This window comes from Lissotriton helveticus, chromosome 8 (assembly GCF_964261635.1).
Source record: "Lissotriton helveticus chromosome 8, aLisHel1.1, whole genome shotgun sequence".
Classification (NCBI taxonomy): domain Eukaryota; kingdom Metazoa; phylum Chordata; class Amphibia; order Caudata; family Salamandridae; genus Lissotriton; species Lissotriton helveticus.
In genome coordinates, this window is record NC_136069.1 from 1,487,046,734 (window position 1) to 1,487,065,759 (window position 19,026).

General features: G+C 39.8%; 1 protein-coding gene across 7 annotated transcripts in view; it reads left to right on the forward strand.

The window, feature by feature from the left end:
• NOX4 (NADPH oxidase 4) overlaps window positions 1-19,026 on the forward strand; it is an 840,225-nt gene that overhangs the window by 390,804 nt on the left and 430,395 nt on the right. For all 7 annotated transcript variants that reach the window (XM_078658423.1, XM_078658420.1, XM_078658421.1 and 4 more), the window contains one exon: window positions 16,238-16,463. In XM_078658423.1, the coding sequence (XP_078514549.1) occupies window positions 16,238-16,463 (226 nt within the window). The remainder of the gene's footprint in view (window positions 1-16,237; window positions 16,464-19,026) is intronic.

Below are 19,026 nucleotides of genomic sequence, written 5' to 3' on the forward strand. Positions count from 1 at the left end.
TCTTGAAAAAGTGATGACTGTTCAGAAACTATATTTTTTAAAATGCTCATTCTGCAGAACAAACCTTGTAACAGAGAGAGGGGTACTGCGCTGGGTCTTTTTTATTACTTCCCACTTCTCATTAAATATAGATCAAAGGATGGTTGCGAGGAGAAACAACACAATGAAGGTTTCGTTCTCACTTGGCAGCTGTGGGAATGTCAAATTATGAACACATTGCACTGGGGTTTAAGTCCTGGATCGGCAGTGCATTTTGAGCACAGGTTTTGGTTTTGCAAACTGCCAGTCAAATATTCAGGAGGTGGAAAGGTGATTTATTACATTATTCATCCTGGCAAAGCTGCACGTGGATTGCATATTTGAAAAGGGAAACTAAGGCAGTTGCACTATTGTAAAAAATCAGCCTAGCATTGCATTGAGTGAACATTATATTTGTTAATGTGTGGAGAAAAGAAGCGGTGAGAAATAGGCTTTTTCAACTGGAGTAGAATAATTTTGGCTTCATCCTTTTATGTGTGGCTAGGTTATATATATATTTATATATATATATATATATATATATATATATATATATATATATATATATATATATATATATATATATATATATATAGTGTCTGATGTACTTGTGTGATGAAATAATACCAATGAGATGTGCTGCACTAAAGGTATAGAAGGTGCATTTATTGTGTGTTTTTCACAAACATATTTATGTGCATATTAGTTTTTCCCTTTTCAGAGAAATCTGGATTGCTGATAAAATATGTCTATAGGTTTAGATTGTAAGTTGGTGCACTAAAATGCATTTAATGCGTTCGCCAGGGATTAGTAAGAATTAATTATATATGTGATCAATGCTTTCTTTATAAATTGTGTCCAGTTGTCGTTTTTGGTTAATAATACACTTATTAGTTTATTGTGCCGTATATAGGAGTACAGTATCATTTATAGGAATATATAAAGGTTGTAGAATTAACATGCATTTAAAAACATTAAATGAGTGTGATTGTGGGCCTTAAGCTTACAGTCAAGACACTTAGGGGCCCATTATGATGTCGGGCGGATTGCCCCCGCCAGGCTGGCGGGGGCAATCCGCCCGACATCCACACTCGTTTTCCCCCCGCCATATTAGTATGGTGGGGGGGACCACGGCGGACGGAAACACCGTCCGCCGTTTTTCCGCCCCGGTCGCCTTGCGGCTGGGGCGGAAAAGGAATAATATGGTATACGGTGTCAGACACCGCCAGCCATATTATAATGGGCATTTTCCAATGCCTTTCCGGAAAGGCATGCAGAGACTCCCGTTGCGGGCCCCCTGGGAGTCAGGGGGTGCACCTCGCATTTCACAGTGCGATATGGCAGGCACTGCGCGGTGCCTGTCATGTTGTGCTTTGAAATGCACAACGTGCATTTTTACCATTGCAGCGGGCGGCGCTTTCTGCATAGCCCGCCGCAATGGTTAAAATACAGGATGCGCCCGCCACTGTGGCGGGCACATCCTAATTGTCAAGGCAGGACCGCCACACCTATGGCGGGCGGTCCCGGTTTGCACTGGGATGGCGGGCGGATACTAATGGGAGAGTTGTTTTCCTGCATGTTTTTCTCCTATGCAGGTGCAGACCAAAGGTATTCATTGGTTAGTAAAAAAAAACCATTGTATTTCAGAGATAGTTAGGGAGGAAGTACTGGCAAAGTCAAATAATTGTAATGAAGAAAACAGGAAGTGTTACCAGTTGGTACTATCAGAAGAAGGATGGAATCCAAGGACGCCTTGGAAGCGGAGACTGTAATATGAGAGTAGTGTTCAAGGTGCCAAGGTCTTTTTCGGGAACTGGAAAAGTACTATGATGTGTATGAGGTTATATTTCTCTAATGTTAATTGTGCATTTTAATTAGAGAACCCACCTTGGGTTTAGTCAGATTCCCTTAAGACTTGGATAGGTACAGACCTTTCCTGTCATTTATGATTGTGTAGCTTCATGCTAAACATGACTTCATACATAAAGAATGTCTTCAGAAGTTCTGATTCCTGACACCTGTGTTGCTTCCTTGACTCAATAGGTTTTCCCTATCCTTAGTCTAGTGTAGGGCTTACTAGATGTTGCATAGCTTTCCCATGTATGGGGAGAAGGATCGAAACCATTCATTTACTCATCACATCCGTTACCATATTTTTTGCATTGCTGCCACTGAAATTCTTATATGCTCTTTGCTGTTGGAAACCAATATTGCACATCACTTTTGTCTTCCTTTGTAATCATGTACTTTCATAGTATATTCTTCAAATTGATTTATATTAGTCTGGTTTTGAGTTTGTAATAAATCTTCTGACTTCAAGTTATTTTTACTGTGTGGTCCTAATGGTCACATTGCATTTTAAGATTTAAATGTGTTCCTAACCCCTTTTCCTCTCAGGCTACTATCCAGGTCTATTGACCTGCATTAAATTGGAAGAAATGGCCCAGAGCATTCTCACTGCCTGACCTATTAGTGTTTTTCATTCTACTACACACATCAGTCGGTTGTAGTATATGGGTAAAATAGGTATTTTCTGGAACTGATGTTTGAAAATTTGAGTTTTTTATTTGTAATTTTTAAAATTCAGATCTGTTTAGCTATGGGATGTGCATTGGTCTTTTTGGGACACTAAGGTACATTTAATTGTATGCACTTGAGAGGTGCTTCAACTTACTGAGTGGGTCCAACCCTGCAGGAATGAGGCCCGACAGGAGTCCCACTAAACATACAAGTAAAATCTAACTCCCTAGCTATCACTAACCTGAGGCCTCTGAAGACAGCTCTGAGAGATGTTGAATAGATTCAAGAATGAAAGGAAAGTCTTTGAGGTGACTGCATAATTCATTTATTTTTTAGTTATTTTATTGTTTTTTGTAAATGAAAAGACAATACAAAAAACTATACAATGTTGGTGTATATATAGCAAATAGATACATAACTTTAAAATACTCTTATTGTAATATACATATATATATATATATATCTCAGCTCCACAAATCCAAGGACAATAATCCAAAAGGAAAGCAGCACTCGCAGGGGGTAGTTCCAAACCAGTTTATTCGTGGAGGAACTAAACAGCAACGACGCGTTTCGCCGTAGGGCTTTGTCAAGTTGTACAGAAAGCATTGACGCGCACAATCTTAAAAGGACGTCATAGCACAATCAAGAGCAACGAAGGACTACAGGATCTTAGTCTTAAATGGCTGCCATGTGGGAACGGTATACATCATCATTTACTGCGCATATATTGCTACAAGATATCAGTTTTAAGGTTCACATGTATGACATGGCTTACCTACTAAATTGTACATTCAGCAGAAATCTACAATTCACAAATAATTCAGCCCGGGATGGGCAAAAGCAATCCAATTCCAATGCTCACGGCTTTCCTTTTGGATTATTGTCCTTGGGTTTGTGGAGCTGAGATTTCGTAACGGGCACACCCCCGTTTGGCGTGCACCCGCCCGCGAGTGCTACCGGCTGGTGTTTTGGAGTTTTGGATATATATATATATATATATATTTTTATACACGTACCTTTGATAAAGGCTGCGACCAGCCAAAATGCATCTGTACGGACATGGTGATGTAGGTACAAAGTAATAAAAGAGATTTATGACTTGCCCGGAGTTCCCACCCTTGCTCTTTTGTATGAGGGTGTTTGAAGTATATATATTACTGACACAGGTTTGGCTACTAGGCTACATAGAAAGCCAACTGCTGGGAACACAGTTTTACACGCGACCAGCCAACATCTTCACCATCTAATAAGTAGCATTCCCTTCGGAGAAATGTTACGTATTAGAAGGATTTGTAGTACAGACCAGAAATGTCATAAAGCTCAGGAGGATAGCAAGAAACGGTTCTTGTCCCTGGGATATTCTAAAAAGACGATCCAGAGGGCAATCAACCGATCCACTGCAATAACGAGGGAGGAAGCTTTAACTGTCAAAATTAAATCCACTACTGTGACAGAAAGCAATCCAAAAATTTCCCTAGAGTGATTACCACATTCAACAAACAACATAAGGAAATTAGGAAGATTTTCTACCGAAATTGGAATTTAGTAACAGGGGATCCTGTTATAGGTAGATATATAACAAAAAAAACAGATATCACCTTCAGGAAATCAACCTCCATGGCTGACAGATTAGTAAATAACACTCTATAGAAACCTGTATCGAACACCTGGATGGCTTTGAGTGGTGGTTTTAAAAAGTGCATGGTTTGCAAAGCTTGCAAACATGGGTGCAATAAAACTCATTACACAGTATAGTTCAAAGAGACTGCAGTTCCAATTAGGAAGCGTTTGACCTGCAAGACTGACTATGCAGTCAATGTGATGCAATGTCCTTGTGGTTTAAGGTATGTGGGGAGTACTCGACTGCCGGCACACAAGCGAATATTGCAACACTTAAGGGTCATTGTGGGAAAAGACCAAACTTATCCGGTGGTTCGCCACTTTGAAAGTGTTCATAACAGTGATCCCTTGCATTTACAGTTCTATGTCATAGATTGTATTATGCCTTTAAAGAGAGGAGGAAATAGAGAAGCTTTACTGCGCTTGCTGGAAACCAGATACAAAGTAGAACTAAATAGCAAGACCCCAGGAGGTTTTAACCCAAGTGATGATCTATACACGTGTTTATAGTTCTTCTTTTGTTTAACATCATAGGTTAAGTATCAAGGTTTCCTACAACACCTCCAGGCTTCCCACATTTTATTTTCTAATATGTATTTTCTGACACAATAGCGAGGGGAATGCTGATCTTTTATAGGGTTTTAGCTGTACATAAGAACGATTGTTTGAATAAGAAATGATAAAATACTGACCTCCTCCTCCCTGTTTCCCATGATTTTAATATTTGCACTAATTATTACATAGCAAAATTTTGCACATCACTTGCACTTTGGGGTTGGTTTACTGATTGAGACAATTTAAAAACGAGCATGTATATTGTGAGGTATAAACCCATTTGGGTTATATGGATACCCAGAATGAGAAAAAAAAGTTTTTTACATGTAAACTGTTTTGTATAGGAATGATTTTTACTTAATATAATTAAGTTTTAAATTGTTTATATTGCTTAGTTTGCACATATTTTTGCTGCTATGCTTAAATGCCATAATGAGGTTTACATACATTTTGGACACTATGTCTTTTTTATTTTTTGACTTCTACACAAGGACCAAATGTTTTTTAATGTAGTATGTTTACAGTTCATATTGCGTGATTTGCACAGCTCCTTGGGGCGTTTTCAAAACTGTTATATTGTAGTTCATTTTAGACACTATGTCTTTTATTATGTTTTCTACATAATATAACAACCAAACATGTTTACAGTTTCTTGATGGGTTTAAGGTAGGATGTTACTATTGAACTCTACCTCTTGTTACATGCTCTATAAATACCCTCAACAGTTTCAGCAGCACATCATGTGATCAAGCCTCTGGCTAGAGGTGAAACGCTTCATGCGGACTTGATGGGTGCTGATTTTTTCAATGGAATAAAGCACTGAAATTTTGCACCAGAATTGGGTTTGGCTTTTTCATCTTTTAAAACAAGCAGAGTACAGGGATTGTAGATTCTGTAAATCTAATAATTTGCTGTTAAATGGCTTATTTTCATGGGCTATTATAGAAATTATCACCCCTCATGAATATACTTTAAAAGTGTCCCACTTAATGATGCAGGAGGTTACACCAACAGGATTTAGAGAAAACTACTCTTGAGCAGCTGCTAAAATATTGCCTTTATGAACATCTTGATGGACAATATCTAGATTCATGCGCCAAAGGGAGTAAGAAACAGAAAAATTATTAATGTGTAGGTAAAGTCAAATAATTGCATGGTCAGAAATGTTGATATTTCCAATAGAGGGTTGAGTTATGAATTTTACCAAATTTAGTGTGAGTGAGAGTTATAGGGATTGGAAAAAGGGTTAAATCTTTCTGAGTCAGGAAATGCAGTCTCCTAATGTCAACAAGTTTATATTTTTTAAACAAAACTTTGAGTCAGGGAAACGCTTTGGGAGTTGAAAATTTAGTAGAAGAGAGCCTATCTAAAAGGGGGTCACTTATCAAATTGAAATCTGCACCAACAATGAGTACAACATTTCCAAGTTGGAGAAGTGAAGCAAAGAGGATAGATAGAAAAATATGAGATATTAAATAAGAAGTAGTGGAGACCATTGAACTATCTCTAGAACAAAGAAGAACATAAAACAAAGAACAAATACACAAACATACATACAAAACAATGAAGAGCATACATAAAATTGATGAAACACATGAGACACACACATACATATGAGAAGACCAGCTAAAGGATAGAGAGAGAGAGCCCCATAGCAAGTAGAATATCATTCATAAAAACAAGGTTAAAAAAATACTATAATCCGTATCAAACATGAGCAATTTGTATAGTAAACTGTAATATGATCAAAGCATTTTCAGATTGATTGAAGAGACTAGGCAATATGCTCTCAATGTAGTGTCTATAGTAATTCCCTTCTATATCTACAGGCAAATTATAATTTGAAAATTATATTGCCTGTTTCTATTTTCTAACTCGAGGAATCTAGTATTGATAGAGGGAATCTTTGTGACAAGCGGCATTAGCTTATCAGTTTTTGTTTTAATGTCATTTACTTTAATTTCATTATCCTCAATCTTCATTAAAAGACCTGCCATATTCTTACGTATAGTTTTAATTTCCATCACAATATTGTCTGTATTAGACCTGACAACCTTCAGTTCCTCCAAATGGTAGTAAGTGAGGGCTCCGATGAAACGCACGCCACATTCTTTTAACCTGGCTTTCACTCCAGTAATCATTAAAATTCATTTTCACTGGACATATAAGCCTTTTTTATCAATATTACCCTATTCATTGTAAATCTTTAATCACTACTGCACTAACCAGTGGTTTACCTCTGGGTGGATGAAGCATACAACTAAACCCGATGATGATGCTGTCACGTCGCTAAAACAAGGGCGGAGAATCAAGATACACCACCAGTCGAGCCTCGGTACGTGAGTGAGTGTTTTTTTATCTGAACCAAAAACGACGAGATTACAAAACCCTGGTTACTCAGGACAAGTGATCCTTTCCCCCCCAATTGATTTTTTTGAGTTGAAATATAGCCTATAGTTGTTTTATAATTAACAAGGGGCCAGTTAGATACATGAACGCATCCCATGATTAGCCTTAATGTTGCCTTCTGAAATGTAGGTGTTCACGTTAGATTCTAGTAGAAATTGGATTGTATTTGGAGCTTTGAGCTATTGATGATGTGTGGTACAGGTTGTGATTTGATGGCATCTGTTAATTTTGAGGCTCAAGAGGTGAGGGGAGAATTCATGCTTTTCAGAAAAATAGCAATAGAGGCGGGGTGGCGAAATGTTTACTTCTGTCTTGTTGGAGACATCTTTATGTTGGTGCTAAAGAGTTCTTTATTTGCCAAAAAGCTTTGAAATAACTTCAGCTAATGTTTCAATTCAGTAGCAGTTTCTTCAAAAGCTATTTGAACATAATGAAGGTACATGACATGATAGCACATTTGATTACCTTGGACCTAATCGATGGCTGATGTATATTTTTTTAATCTTTATTAAAAAAAAACTAGCAAACGTTTGTTGCAGTGATATGCCTATCGAATTAAAAAAGATAATTTTATCCGTGGTACAATGTGGCTTTGTCTGAATCAAAATACATGTCCATCCAATATTGTTTATGACCTGTAGGCTTCAACAAAGAGGTGAATTGCTCAAGGTCTGCTAAGATAGCCTTTCACCAGAAATGACTTGGGCATATATTGCTTGTGGATTTGCTGTGTGATGGCCAGACTTTAGTCAGAATATTACTAATTAGCACTTCATGAATTTTGCTTATTGCAGAATCATTGCTATTACCTCAAAGGTTCTTACATGAGTATTTGAATGGTCACTTAATAGCTTTGCAATGCACTGAAAGAGGATTTTGACCTGCAACTGGTTGGAGAGCAGAAATAATGTAAATGCCATTGTGGTGACTGAACCAATATTATCAGAAAAGTTTCATGAACTTTAGTGCACCCATATATGGAGATGGTCATGTAGACACAATGGCTAATTGCAAGTGATGACCCAGAATTAAAAAGATACCATGTTGATTATATTGCTTTATAATACTGAAACATGCAAGAATTGAAGACTTCAGGTTAGAAATTGAAGCTTTCAAGTATTAATCAGTTCATAGTGAAGTTGACACAAATGACTACTGATTGATTCATGAAACCAATACATTTTTCTCAACATACTATGTGTCCATCATTAATGGATCCTGATAATCAGTTTAAGGCAGAATCTGACAGTGTTTATACATCCATACCTAATTGTAGTTTTACAGATGTTCTACCTGTTAACACCAATTCCAATTGCCCTAGACTACTGGATACATTTAGTACCACTATTGGTCCTTTCGTCATAAATACTATTACACCATTTGGAACCCCCATTGCTCAAAAGTATATTTCAAGTAATATTCTCACTGCTGTTAGGCCTGCACTGATTAGAAGTATCACTAGCACTTCTCCAGTTACCAATGTAATGGGTCCAGCCGAAACATCTACCTTTCAAGAGTACTCTTTAATTAATGATCCCTTTTCCTCAAGGTCTCTCTCGGCCACATTACGATCTGTTGCTCCTGCTACAAGTTCTGTTGTTGCTGACAATACAGATTAACAGAGCTAACCCAGAACAGATGCTAACTGAGGTTGGGGTCCCCGGGTGAACCTCTGAGATGAATACTGGGGTAAAAATGGGCTTGTCTATGATCTCTTAGAATTTGGCTGGGATCTATTCAAAATATTCTGATCCTGTTTGGTTTGCATTTATTGGCAAAAACGACGTCTGTATTTTTCAGGAGACATGGGCTCTGGATAACGAGTATATCAATGGTTACTCCACATATATTATATAGTGTTGAAGTGATTGCTCCAACGAAAGCAGGCAGAGCTTGTCGAGGTCTAGCTAGTTTAGTAAATAACACTAATGCTTGCACTTACAAGTTGTTACTAATTGATTGCCCTGGCCTAATGGGGATCCAGCATATTTTTCCTACAGGATTATTTCTGACTGTTTTTTAATGTTTAAGCCAGGTCTGTTCTCTCGGGCACTGATTCTCCAGTGTTGACCATATTAGACAATTTGATCAGTACCTTCTAGCACCAGAGTAAAATCATGGTAGCAGGAGATATTAATGTTTCTTTCAAACCATTCCCTCTAATAAACACTCTTATTGAGGAGGAAGCGAGCTGTGGAGTATTCCAAATATGTCATGCAAACCCAATACCATCATTTCACCAATGCAGCTTTCCACCTTTCTTCTCTGGTGGCTGGGAGGGGTCTAATGGCAAGCAGCAGTAGGACTCGCTCCAATGTAGATAGGCAACCCACGTTTAACCCCTCCCATGCTCATGACGAGTTGAGCTCGTCATGAGCCACAGCACTCCGGTGCTCATGACGAGCTGAGCTCGTCATTAGCCGTGGAACGCTCGCATGCGGGGAGAATTCCCCTGCTGTGCTGAGCGTTCCACGGCAGGTAATGCACCTGTGACGAGCTGAGCTCGTCATGAGCATGCGGGTGCCGTGCGCGCCCCCCTCCCACCCAGCACAGCAGGGGAATAACCCCCGCAGGGAAGGGGTTAAGAGGGCCCCAGCCATAGTTTTATCAACTGCATTTTGGTAGATGTTAGATTTTGGTCACTAACAAAAGACATGGTAATTCCCCGGTCTGATAGCGATCATAACCCCCGCTTGTAAATCTGCAGTTGGCACCACTTTAAAGAGGTCTGCCAAGTTGGAATTTGATAACACAGGAGCCCTTTTTATCCAACAATTTAAGAAGTATTTCTTTGCTCCGGATCCTTGATGACTGTGAATTGCACTCAAAGATACAAGATTTATTCGTGCATTTTCTTTTGGATTTTGAAAATGTTTCTTCGTCCTTTGAGTTTGTGCTAGTCACTCGCAGGGAATTCTACAAGGCTCTGCAAGCTGTATTTTCTAACAAAGCGGCCTGAAGGAAACCTATTGTTGGGAGGAGTCACAAGTGGTACAACACAAGAGTGTACATTGGCAAAAGTTGAGTTCAGGAGGGCCACTAGAGAGGGCAGTCGCCTAGATGTAGCTACAGCACTTATAAGGTATAAGGCTGTGCTTGCTAGAGCCAAAAGAAATTGGGTAGATAAGACCTGGCAGGACTTACTAGCAAGTGCTAGGTGTAAAGATAATTGCTTCTTTTGGCATGCTATTGTACATGAGAGTCTAGATAGAGATAGTTCCCCTTGGTATTATATCCACCCCGAGAAGTTGGTTGACCATTTCTCTGCACTATGTATCAGAAGAGGAGATGTCAGTGCAGTCGATGTTACTGGAGATAAAACTAATCATCCAACTTCTGTTATACTCTCTGATGATAGCAACATTGAATTAGCTTTTTTGCCTAGACGATACTCTTGCAGCCATTAATAGACTAAAAGCAACAAAGGACCCTGGATCAGACAAGATCCCTTGGGGAAACAACCTTTACAACGCAACTTTTACAACGCACTACCATTACAATGAAACTTTTACAGCGCAACATCCATTACATTGCATGCCATTACAACGCAACCATTACAACCCATGACACTACAATGCATACCACTACAACACTTGTCATTACAACGCATACCATTACAATGCATAACATTACAACGCATAGTACCCTTACACTATCCAACACTTACCCTACTGTTGCGCCCCTGAAGTTAGAATAGTAATTTTTACCCCTACACTATCCAACACTTACCCTACTGTTGCACCCCCCTGGAGTTAGAATAGTAATTTTTACCCCTACACTATCCAATACTACCATACATGCAATGTAATGTTATGCGTTGTAATGGTGTGCGTTGTAAAGGTAGTATGCGTTGTAATGGAATGCGTTGTAAAGGTAGTTTTAAAAAATGTGTTGTAATGGCATGCATTGTAATGGAATGCGTTGTAATGGATGTTACGTTGTAAAAAATGCGTTGTAAAGGTATGCGTTGTAAAAGTATGCATTGTAACGTCATACATCCATCCCTGGTGATTTTTTCAAGTCTGAACCTTTGGTGTGGGCTCCGTATATTAATCTACTGTCAACTGCGGAGACATGACGAGGGGCAGAGATATTTGCTAGATACAAGAAAGAAGATGTATTAGTTCCTTCAAATTTAGGCTGATTAGATAATTTTCAACGTGCAGAAAATCTTTGCGAGGCAAGCCTTGGACAAATTGCAAACCAGGATGAATGACAATGAGATCTTGTCCTACTATCAGGTGGGATTTTGGGCCAGAACAAGCACATGCAATCAAGTTTTCAGGTACACATCACTTACCTGGAAATACGTGCTGTTAAAAAACAAATATTACATGTGGCATTTGTTGACATAAGAGCAGCATTCGATCTCGTATTCCGGAGACCCTCTGGAACATCTTACTAGGTTTGAGATTCCCAGCCTACCTGGTAAAACTGATAGCGAGAATGCATGAGGATAATTACTCCCATGTTCAGTGGCGATAACAGGGTGGACTAACTTGTAAGATTCCCATTTATCGAGGGGTGCGCTACGGTCTCTTTTACTTTATATTCCTTGAACATTAAAGAGGTGGCCAGTGAACTTATGGAGTGCAGAAATTATTTTCCTGTCGGAAACAGAAATAAAATGCCGATTTTGCTGAATGCAGATGATTCCATGCGTATTTCAAAGACTCCAATAGGCTCTAGAATCTACTAGATACATTCCTGGCTTTCTGTGCAGCTAGGGGACTGGAATCAGACATAGATAAGACAAAACTCGTGGTCTTTGGGAAGGGTAAGGTGAGAACACAGGCAGTCAAAATTGCAGACAAACCCTTCGAGAGGGTAAAGAGCTCTGATTACCTGGGATTCAGGTTGACTGATTCTCTAGGATGGGAATTGAAACTTTATAAAAGTTATCTTACTTTATGTCTCAAGTCCAAATCCATATTGCAATACCACAGGCAGACCCAGAAGCAGTCAATAACCCCTGCAGTAGAAGACTACTGTTCCAAATCTCAAAGTGCTGTGCTCTACGGAGCTGAGATCTGGGGTCATGCTGATACACATAGACTAACGGTGTGTGAGAATACTTATGTAATATCTCTTGTTTCTGTCCCGACCAGTACTTCACTGATCCCTTTGTTTTTCGATCTTGAGATAAAAAGAATAATGAACATCTCTTCTCTAAAGCCCCTAATGTAAATGTAAATGTAAATGTGTGTATACTTGTAAAGCGCACTGCTGCCCCATCTTGGGGCATCCTGGCGCTGTATTCCGCTGTGGAACCCTTCCTGGCGTTCCCTGTGAGATGACCCCTCCAGAGCACCCCCAAGGTGAAGCCAGGCATCCCAGCGCTGTTGGGGCTGTTGTGAAGATTAAGCAAGCTATTGCCCAGATTTGCAGAGTGAGACCCATGGTTAGAGTAGGCACCGAGGCGAGAATTATCGAGTCAGCGGACATTGAGCCCAAGACCCTGCCGCGTCGGGAATTAAACCCTGGTCCTGGTACCGGGCCTGACCTCTGCTTCAGGGTCTGCCGCTTCTAACCAGTGAGCCACACTTCTCCACAATCAATTGGTTGCGGCTGTGGACTATGGCCGAGTTAACTGATTAGCACGAGTCACTGAGGGGTCTGCTAATAATGTGCAGTGCTAGGAAAAAATCATGTGACTTCAACATGTAGCAACTTGGTGTACGCTTCTGAGAATGACCAGTTTGTGGAACAGGCCAGAGAGGGCTAGTAAAGAACTGGCTAGCGTTAAAGTGAAGTATTGGGCATATGTGTCGGATCAGAATACTACACCTAGCTACCCAGATTTTATGCTTCAAGCGAAGCCCTAAGTTCAAGCCCTTTCTAGATTTGATTTTCCCGCCATTAGTGAAAAGCTTATATGTCAGGTTCTGCTTTAGTTGCTTACTATTAAGATCCTTTAGCTACTGGGCCAATGATCTAGGCTCAGATATGTGTCCCGCATGTGGCTTGGCCCTGGTGTCTGAGGAACACATTTTATTTATCTGTACCAAATACTACCTCCTCCGAAGGAAATTGATTCAACCAATAAGTCTGACTATGGCCGTCAGGCAGCATCAGGTCGCTTACAGGATCTTAGAGACTAATACCACAAACTCAATTGTTTTTGCTGTAAGCTGTATTTTATTGAATGTGCAGCACAGGCACCAGAAGTTTGTGACGCAGGATGATAAGGGGGCAAATATGTTTGGTGTGCTAGTATGTGAACGTTGACTTGGCTGTTCATCCAGTGATCAATCTTACCATGAAAAGCAATCAGTGACTCGCACATGTTTAGTGTTTGTTGGTACATTGTATTTCATCTCTTAATAGACTATAGGTTTACGTGGGTTGTGTAATTGTCTTTTGTGGAGTTTTTATTTATTTTTAATTGTGTTTTATCCCATTTTTACTGCTATGCTGCTAACTCTATTATAGAACGTCATGGTTAAAAGTAACTGAATGTAGCATAAGATCGTTCCAAATAATTGTAGTATATTTGACATTTGTAGACTTTAATTTTTCTATGAAAAGCTGAATAAAGTTCTTGATGATGACTACTGGAATACGCTTTGAGCATTAGCGGCAGAACGGTATAGCAAAGCTTAAGAATGCTGATTGATAAAGCTCATTCAGTTTCATATTTCTTCAACGACCCCATATTCAATATGTGACTCGATTCTCATGTTTGTGAGAAAAAATTTGTTGCCATTTGTATATGCAATCAATTTGAGCAAACGTTAATTTTGATTCTAGTTTCTTTTGCAATGCAACAGTTGCAAAACACAGCTCGTCCTTTTGTGATCATCGTGAATAATTTGTTTTAAACAAAGGTAATGCCAGTATTCTTTAGCGGGTTCACCATTGTATCAATGAGTTTAAAAATGTATATATTACTTGACCTTGGGCCTTTCCATTGCACTCATTGTTCTTCTATGTCTCTTCTTGTCCACCCAATACAGAATACAGAAAGGGGCTTTTGGTGAGAGGGAAATCCTAAGAGTGGCCTGTCTCAAAGCAAATCTCAATGGCCTCTCTGGATCGATTAGGCTCATCTCCTCTTAATGTAATCAGTGGAACAACTTCTTGTTCACTCTACATATTCACACATTCCACTCAAGACAAAATTCAATATAAAATATACTTTTTCAGTCTTCTCCACTTCCCTTTGAATGATCCTGCAAGATTGTTTTGCGATATTTATGTCTGCAAAGGAGAAGAGGCCACTGAAATGTATAACATTTTCGAGGAGCAGCAAAGCCCTAGGGTTTAGTAAGGGAGACCCTTAGCAGGGAAGCAGAGAATATGTGTTTTTAGTCATTTTAGCTCAAATATGCTCCAAGTGTGCTTTGTCACTGACCCAGTGTTGTTTATTGTAGTAGGAACATTTTCAGTTCTCCTCTTATCCAAATAATGGCTCTTTTAGATGTACAGTATCTTCAAAGTAATTGCAAGCTTGTTTTACATAAACAATAAGTTCACAACTTTTAGGTGTTGCTGACAGCAATTTTGGTATTTACTGTTATTGCACAATTTGCTTGTTGTCATGGATTTGAGCCTCTCTCCATTGCTCACCTTGCTTACTTCTTGCTTCGCTCATGGGATAAAGTCCTAACAGCCCTTTTTAAAATTATCAGCGATAAGTTGAGAATGACTGCATTACTTTGAAAATTAAGATTGTCACCTTGACTTCATTTGAATGGATCTGCTGATGCCATTGTACAGGCTAGTGCTACATGTAAATCTCAGCATCCATGTTCTTTTCTCAACTCTACATTTCCTTTGCATTAAAGAATTGTGATCTGCAGGATTGCTTTTTGTTCATGCGTTTATTTAATAACATTTTGAATTTCACTCTTTCTGGACTAACACCAACACCAAAATATAAATATATTCTTTGACTATCAAACATGCCCATTAAGAACTCATGCTTATATTATTTGGCATTATGTGTTTTAGTATATCACTGCTGATATTCTGCTTTTTTAAATGAAAATGAACTGGAGTTTGTTCTCCATCATCGGTGCTCCTTGTTCTCCATTTTCTAAAAGTGTTGACTTTGTTTAGGAAACTTGCATTGATTTATTTTATGCCTGATCTGGACGCAAATTTGGTGTAGGTTTCCAAGAACTTTTCAGCCATGGCTGGGAAATGTTAGATTACTCATCAGTCTTGCACCTGTGGATATCTGTAGAAGAGTCAACAGCATCCTGTAAACTGATTATGTTCTAGCCTTTCTTGATTTATGCCATACTGGATTGCGCTCTCAGGCGAGCGTGTATGACGTAGTCAAAGATTGTTCAGCTTTAAGGTTTTGCCTTCATCCTAGAGTGGCATGGCTAGATGGAAAGATGCGTTGGGGAATGTCATGAAGGTTACATCTCAATACAAAGCTTGATGGGGTTCCTTGGAAGGCTTTGTAACTAATACATATGTGTTTTAAAGGTAATACTTTCTGTCACTTGAAGCCAATGGAGTTCATTAACCCCTTGTGTGCTTCTGTCGGCCGTTGGCCGACGGGAGCACTACCTCGCTAGTGCTGCCATCGGCCAACAGCGGACGCGGCCCCGTCCGTTTTGCGGAAGTGCCGCACTTCCGCAAAATCGCGGCCGCAGTAAAGGGGTTAAGGATAAGTGTGAAATGATTTAACTTCCTTGAGTTCAGGTTGGTCTAGTCACTTCAATCACTTTCCTTTGGATTTGTTGGACTTCTTCCAAATGTTAAAGCTTATAGAATAACTGCAGTCATGGTTTTCTTTGGAACAGGTTTAAAGAGGATATCTGATTCATTTTGTCTGAATAGGTCTCAAAACTCACACAGACATCATCAAACAAATGAATATTCTGGAATATCTATTGTTGTTGATTTCTTAGACTTCAAGAATTGAATAAAGCAAACAGTTTTTTTCTGTACACCGGATGGCCCCTTATCCATACAACCTCGTCCTTTAACAGTGAACCTTTAATAAGCTGTTTTTTTACTAGTCCCTCCCTTTTGACAGATTTAATGAAACTGGATGTAAATACATGCTACTTTCTCTGGCATATGCTTGCTACCTCACTGTGACCAAACCCTGCATGAGATCAAGTGTTTACGGCTGTTTTTTTCCATTCTTTTCCAGAGGAGTACTTAAGTACCAAAGTAATTTAGAGGGACATCCGCCTGGTTGTTTCCACATAAACAAATCTGCCCAGGGTGACATCCATGGTCCAAGATTTGCTGGAGAACCTTCTGCTTTTTCACTAGAGACAGTCCAGCAATACTTTCCAGCCCAGCAATCATTTGCACAAAATACCTTTGGAAAAGTATGCACTGAGGATCCTGTGTTCAAACCTCATTTCCCAGAGGTATGTGCCACTTTATATTGTATTTGTCTTATTTCAAGTCGTTTCTGACTAGAACTAATCCTAAAGCTTAACAGTATCTGGTGTCTGCCATGGGTGGTGCCAGCAGTAAAGCACCCGGTTGATCCTATAAGCAGGCATTGTGGATTCATTGTTGTAGAAGGGACAACTAACTATTTGCACCAGTTCTGATTACTCCAGTGTGGAAGACAATGACCAGAAAATTTGACATAAAGGCAGCCTTGCAGTGATGGAGCCGAAGCCACCATTTATTTCTATGCACATAAAACTGCACAGTTCTTGATACTTGAATACATTTGTGTTTTTGCTCAGCATTTGCAAAATACTTATGTCAGTTACTTGTGATTTTATTTATTTAATTAAATGAATTCTGATTTAAACAGCCTGGGTGTACAATGCATATTTAGATAAAATGGACTCATTAAAAGGTTTTCCACACCGGGTTATAGGCACACAAATTGTGCACATCCTGCCAGTCAACCTCTTCATTCCCCATATTCATTGATAGAACTGGGAAAGATATATGGGGGCCTGAACCAGGGGTAAGCCTAATCTGTGGCTGGGGTGCCAATTGAAATGGTGCTGCCACCATTTTCATTGCTATTCATTGCCACTTGAAATTATGTTTCTATTGCTATCCCTTTTGTGCAAGACTGGAATGTGTCTTCCAGGAGTATCTTGAACAGAAGAACCTCAAAATTTCCCTGCCATGCACTTCTGAGACAATTTTAGTATGGATACTGGGAATTCCCTCCCACTTTGGGATTACATTTGCAGCACATTCATGATTACAGTTCCCTTATGCAGCCAAGGCATGGTGGAACTTTTGCAGAGGACTTTTTGTTCCTGTGCGATACAGACAAGAACCACTTCAGTGGAGAACACTCAACCTCTAAGGTGGGGATCTCAAGACGTGGTGGTCCATCCATAAACAGTTCCACAACATCCGGAATACCGGAATAAGAAACATAACCATAGGAGAAACAGGGATTCCACTCATCGTGTGTGAAAAGCCCTCTTTCCAGAAAGAAAAAATATTTTCTAGAGCCCTCTCACCCACCAGGGTTGCCCCTAGGTGGCATACTTCACCATTGGGGTCCTCTCAATTCTCTGCGGATTGAGGCATGCTGCGACATGTGAAATTACGTAGGAGCACTTAGTTTTGAAAAAATGTGTGGTGCAGTGATGTGGAGTGAGAAACAAATAGGTTAAAAATACCTAGCTAGTGAGCTAATATTTTATTCCTGCTCCTAGTTGGTATGTTTAAAATCAGGGGTTAATAATAGGGACAGACCTAACTGTAATCAGTATGGTGTCCCTAGTTTTGGGACGACATGCTTCTAGCTATCCCCTAAAAGCTCTTTATACACATTAGGTGTGCATCTCATCCTTTCCTATCCATAGGATTTCTTAGGAGTGGTATGCAAGGGGCTGGCCCTCGTGTGGTCCTGAAGAAGAGCTTATGAGATGCCAATAGGTTAAGCTTTGATCAACATGATGGACCTCATTGTGTAAAATTGAAACGCTAACAGATTTATGTGAACTAGAGTGCCCATACGTTTCCCCAGAAGAGACAAAGACGGTAGGGCCAGCCTGTATTGTGATAATTCGCGTTTGGGCATGCAGTGCATTTTTTTTACCATCATTTATGAATGCCTGTTTTTACATGCATTGGCACCTTAAAAGCAGGCGTATTAGCTTTGCCAATGCTTGTTCTGTAGAGGGGCACAAACTAATGCCAAATGTCCTTATGAATGAATTGATAATTATTGATCTTCGGGACTCTGATTTTGTCCATCTCTACTGCATCGCGTTGGACCCCAATAAAACAATATATACTTTGCTCCCGGTTTTTATCTGGAGATGTGCAATTCCATCTTCCTTCGAATGTTTTGAGTATCAATTAAAATATTTTTGGATGCTCTTTGCAGCTCACTATGCCTCTGGAGTCAAGCTATCCTGGCTGAAGACGGCTGATAGCCAGAACCCGGTCATAGGATGTTTGATTCCGGTCCAGGGAAGACATGGCTTGGCAGTTCGGGCTGGACTGTTCCCATGAGCCACAGGGTCAAGACTGATTTGCATATGGCCATGTCTGAACTGGGGTGGCTTGGTGAGCAAAATAACGATGGATTAAACCCAGATCTGTGACTGGGGTGAATGTTTTGCCATTGTGCAACATTCCGTCCATCATCTTGTGTGCTTTGCAGCTCCCTCCATGCTAGCAGAATTCCTTCCTTGTCTGCAGGGTAGTTTAATCTGAATGCATGGCTTCTGTTGTGTGCGACCTTTGTTCTTAAATCTTGCCTACGGGTTAAAAAGAGAGATTCGGCTCCATTTAGCACGTGACAAATACTTAATCCCTGGTTGGATTCACCATTCATCAATGCGAGTATGCTCGCCCTCAAGGACACGACCTTCAAAAGATGCACCGTTCAGGCATATGTTGTTTCCTATGCATAGGAAGTGGTAAAAAAAGGGAAGGGAAGGGTAGTGGGGGAAATTTACACTTTAAAAAAAGTAACTTTCCCTTTCAACAGCTGTC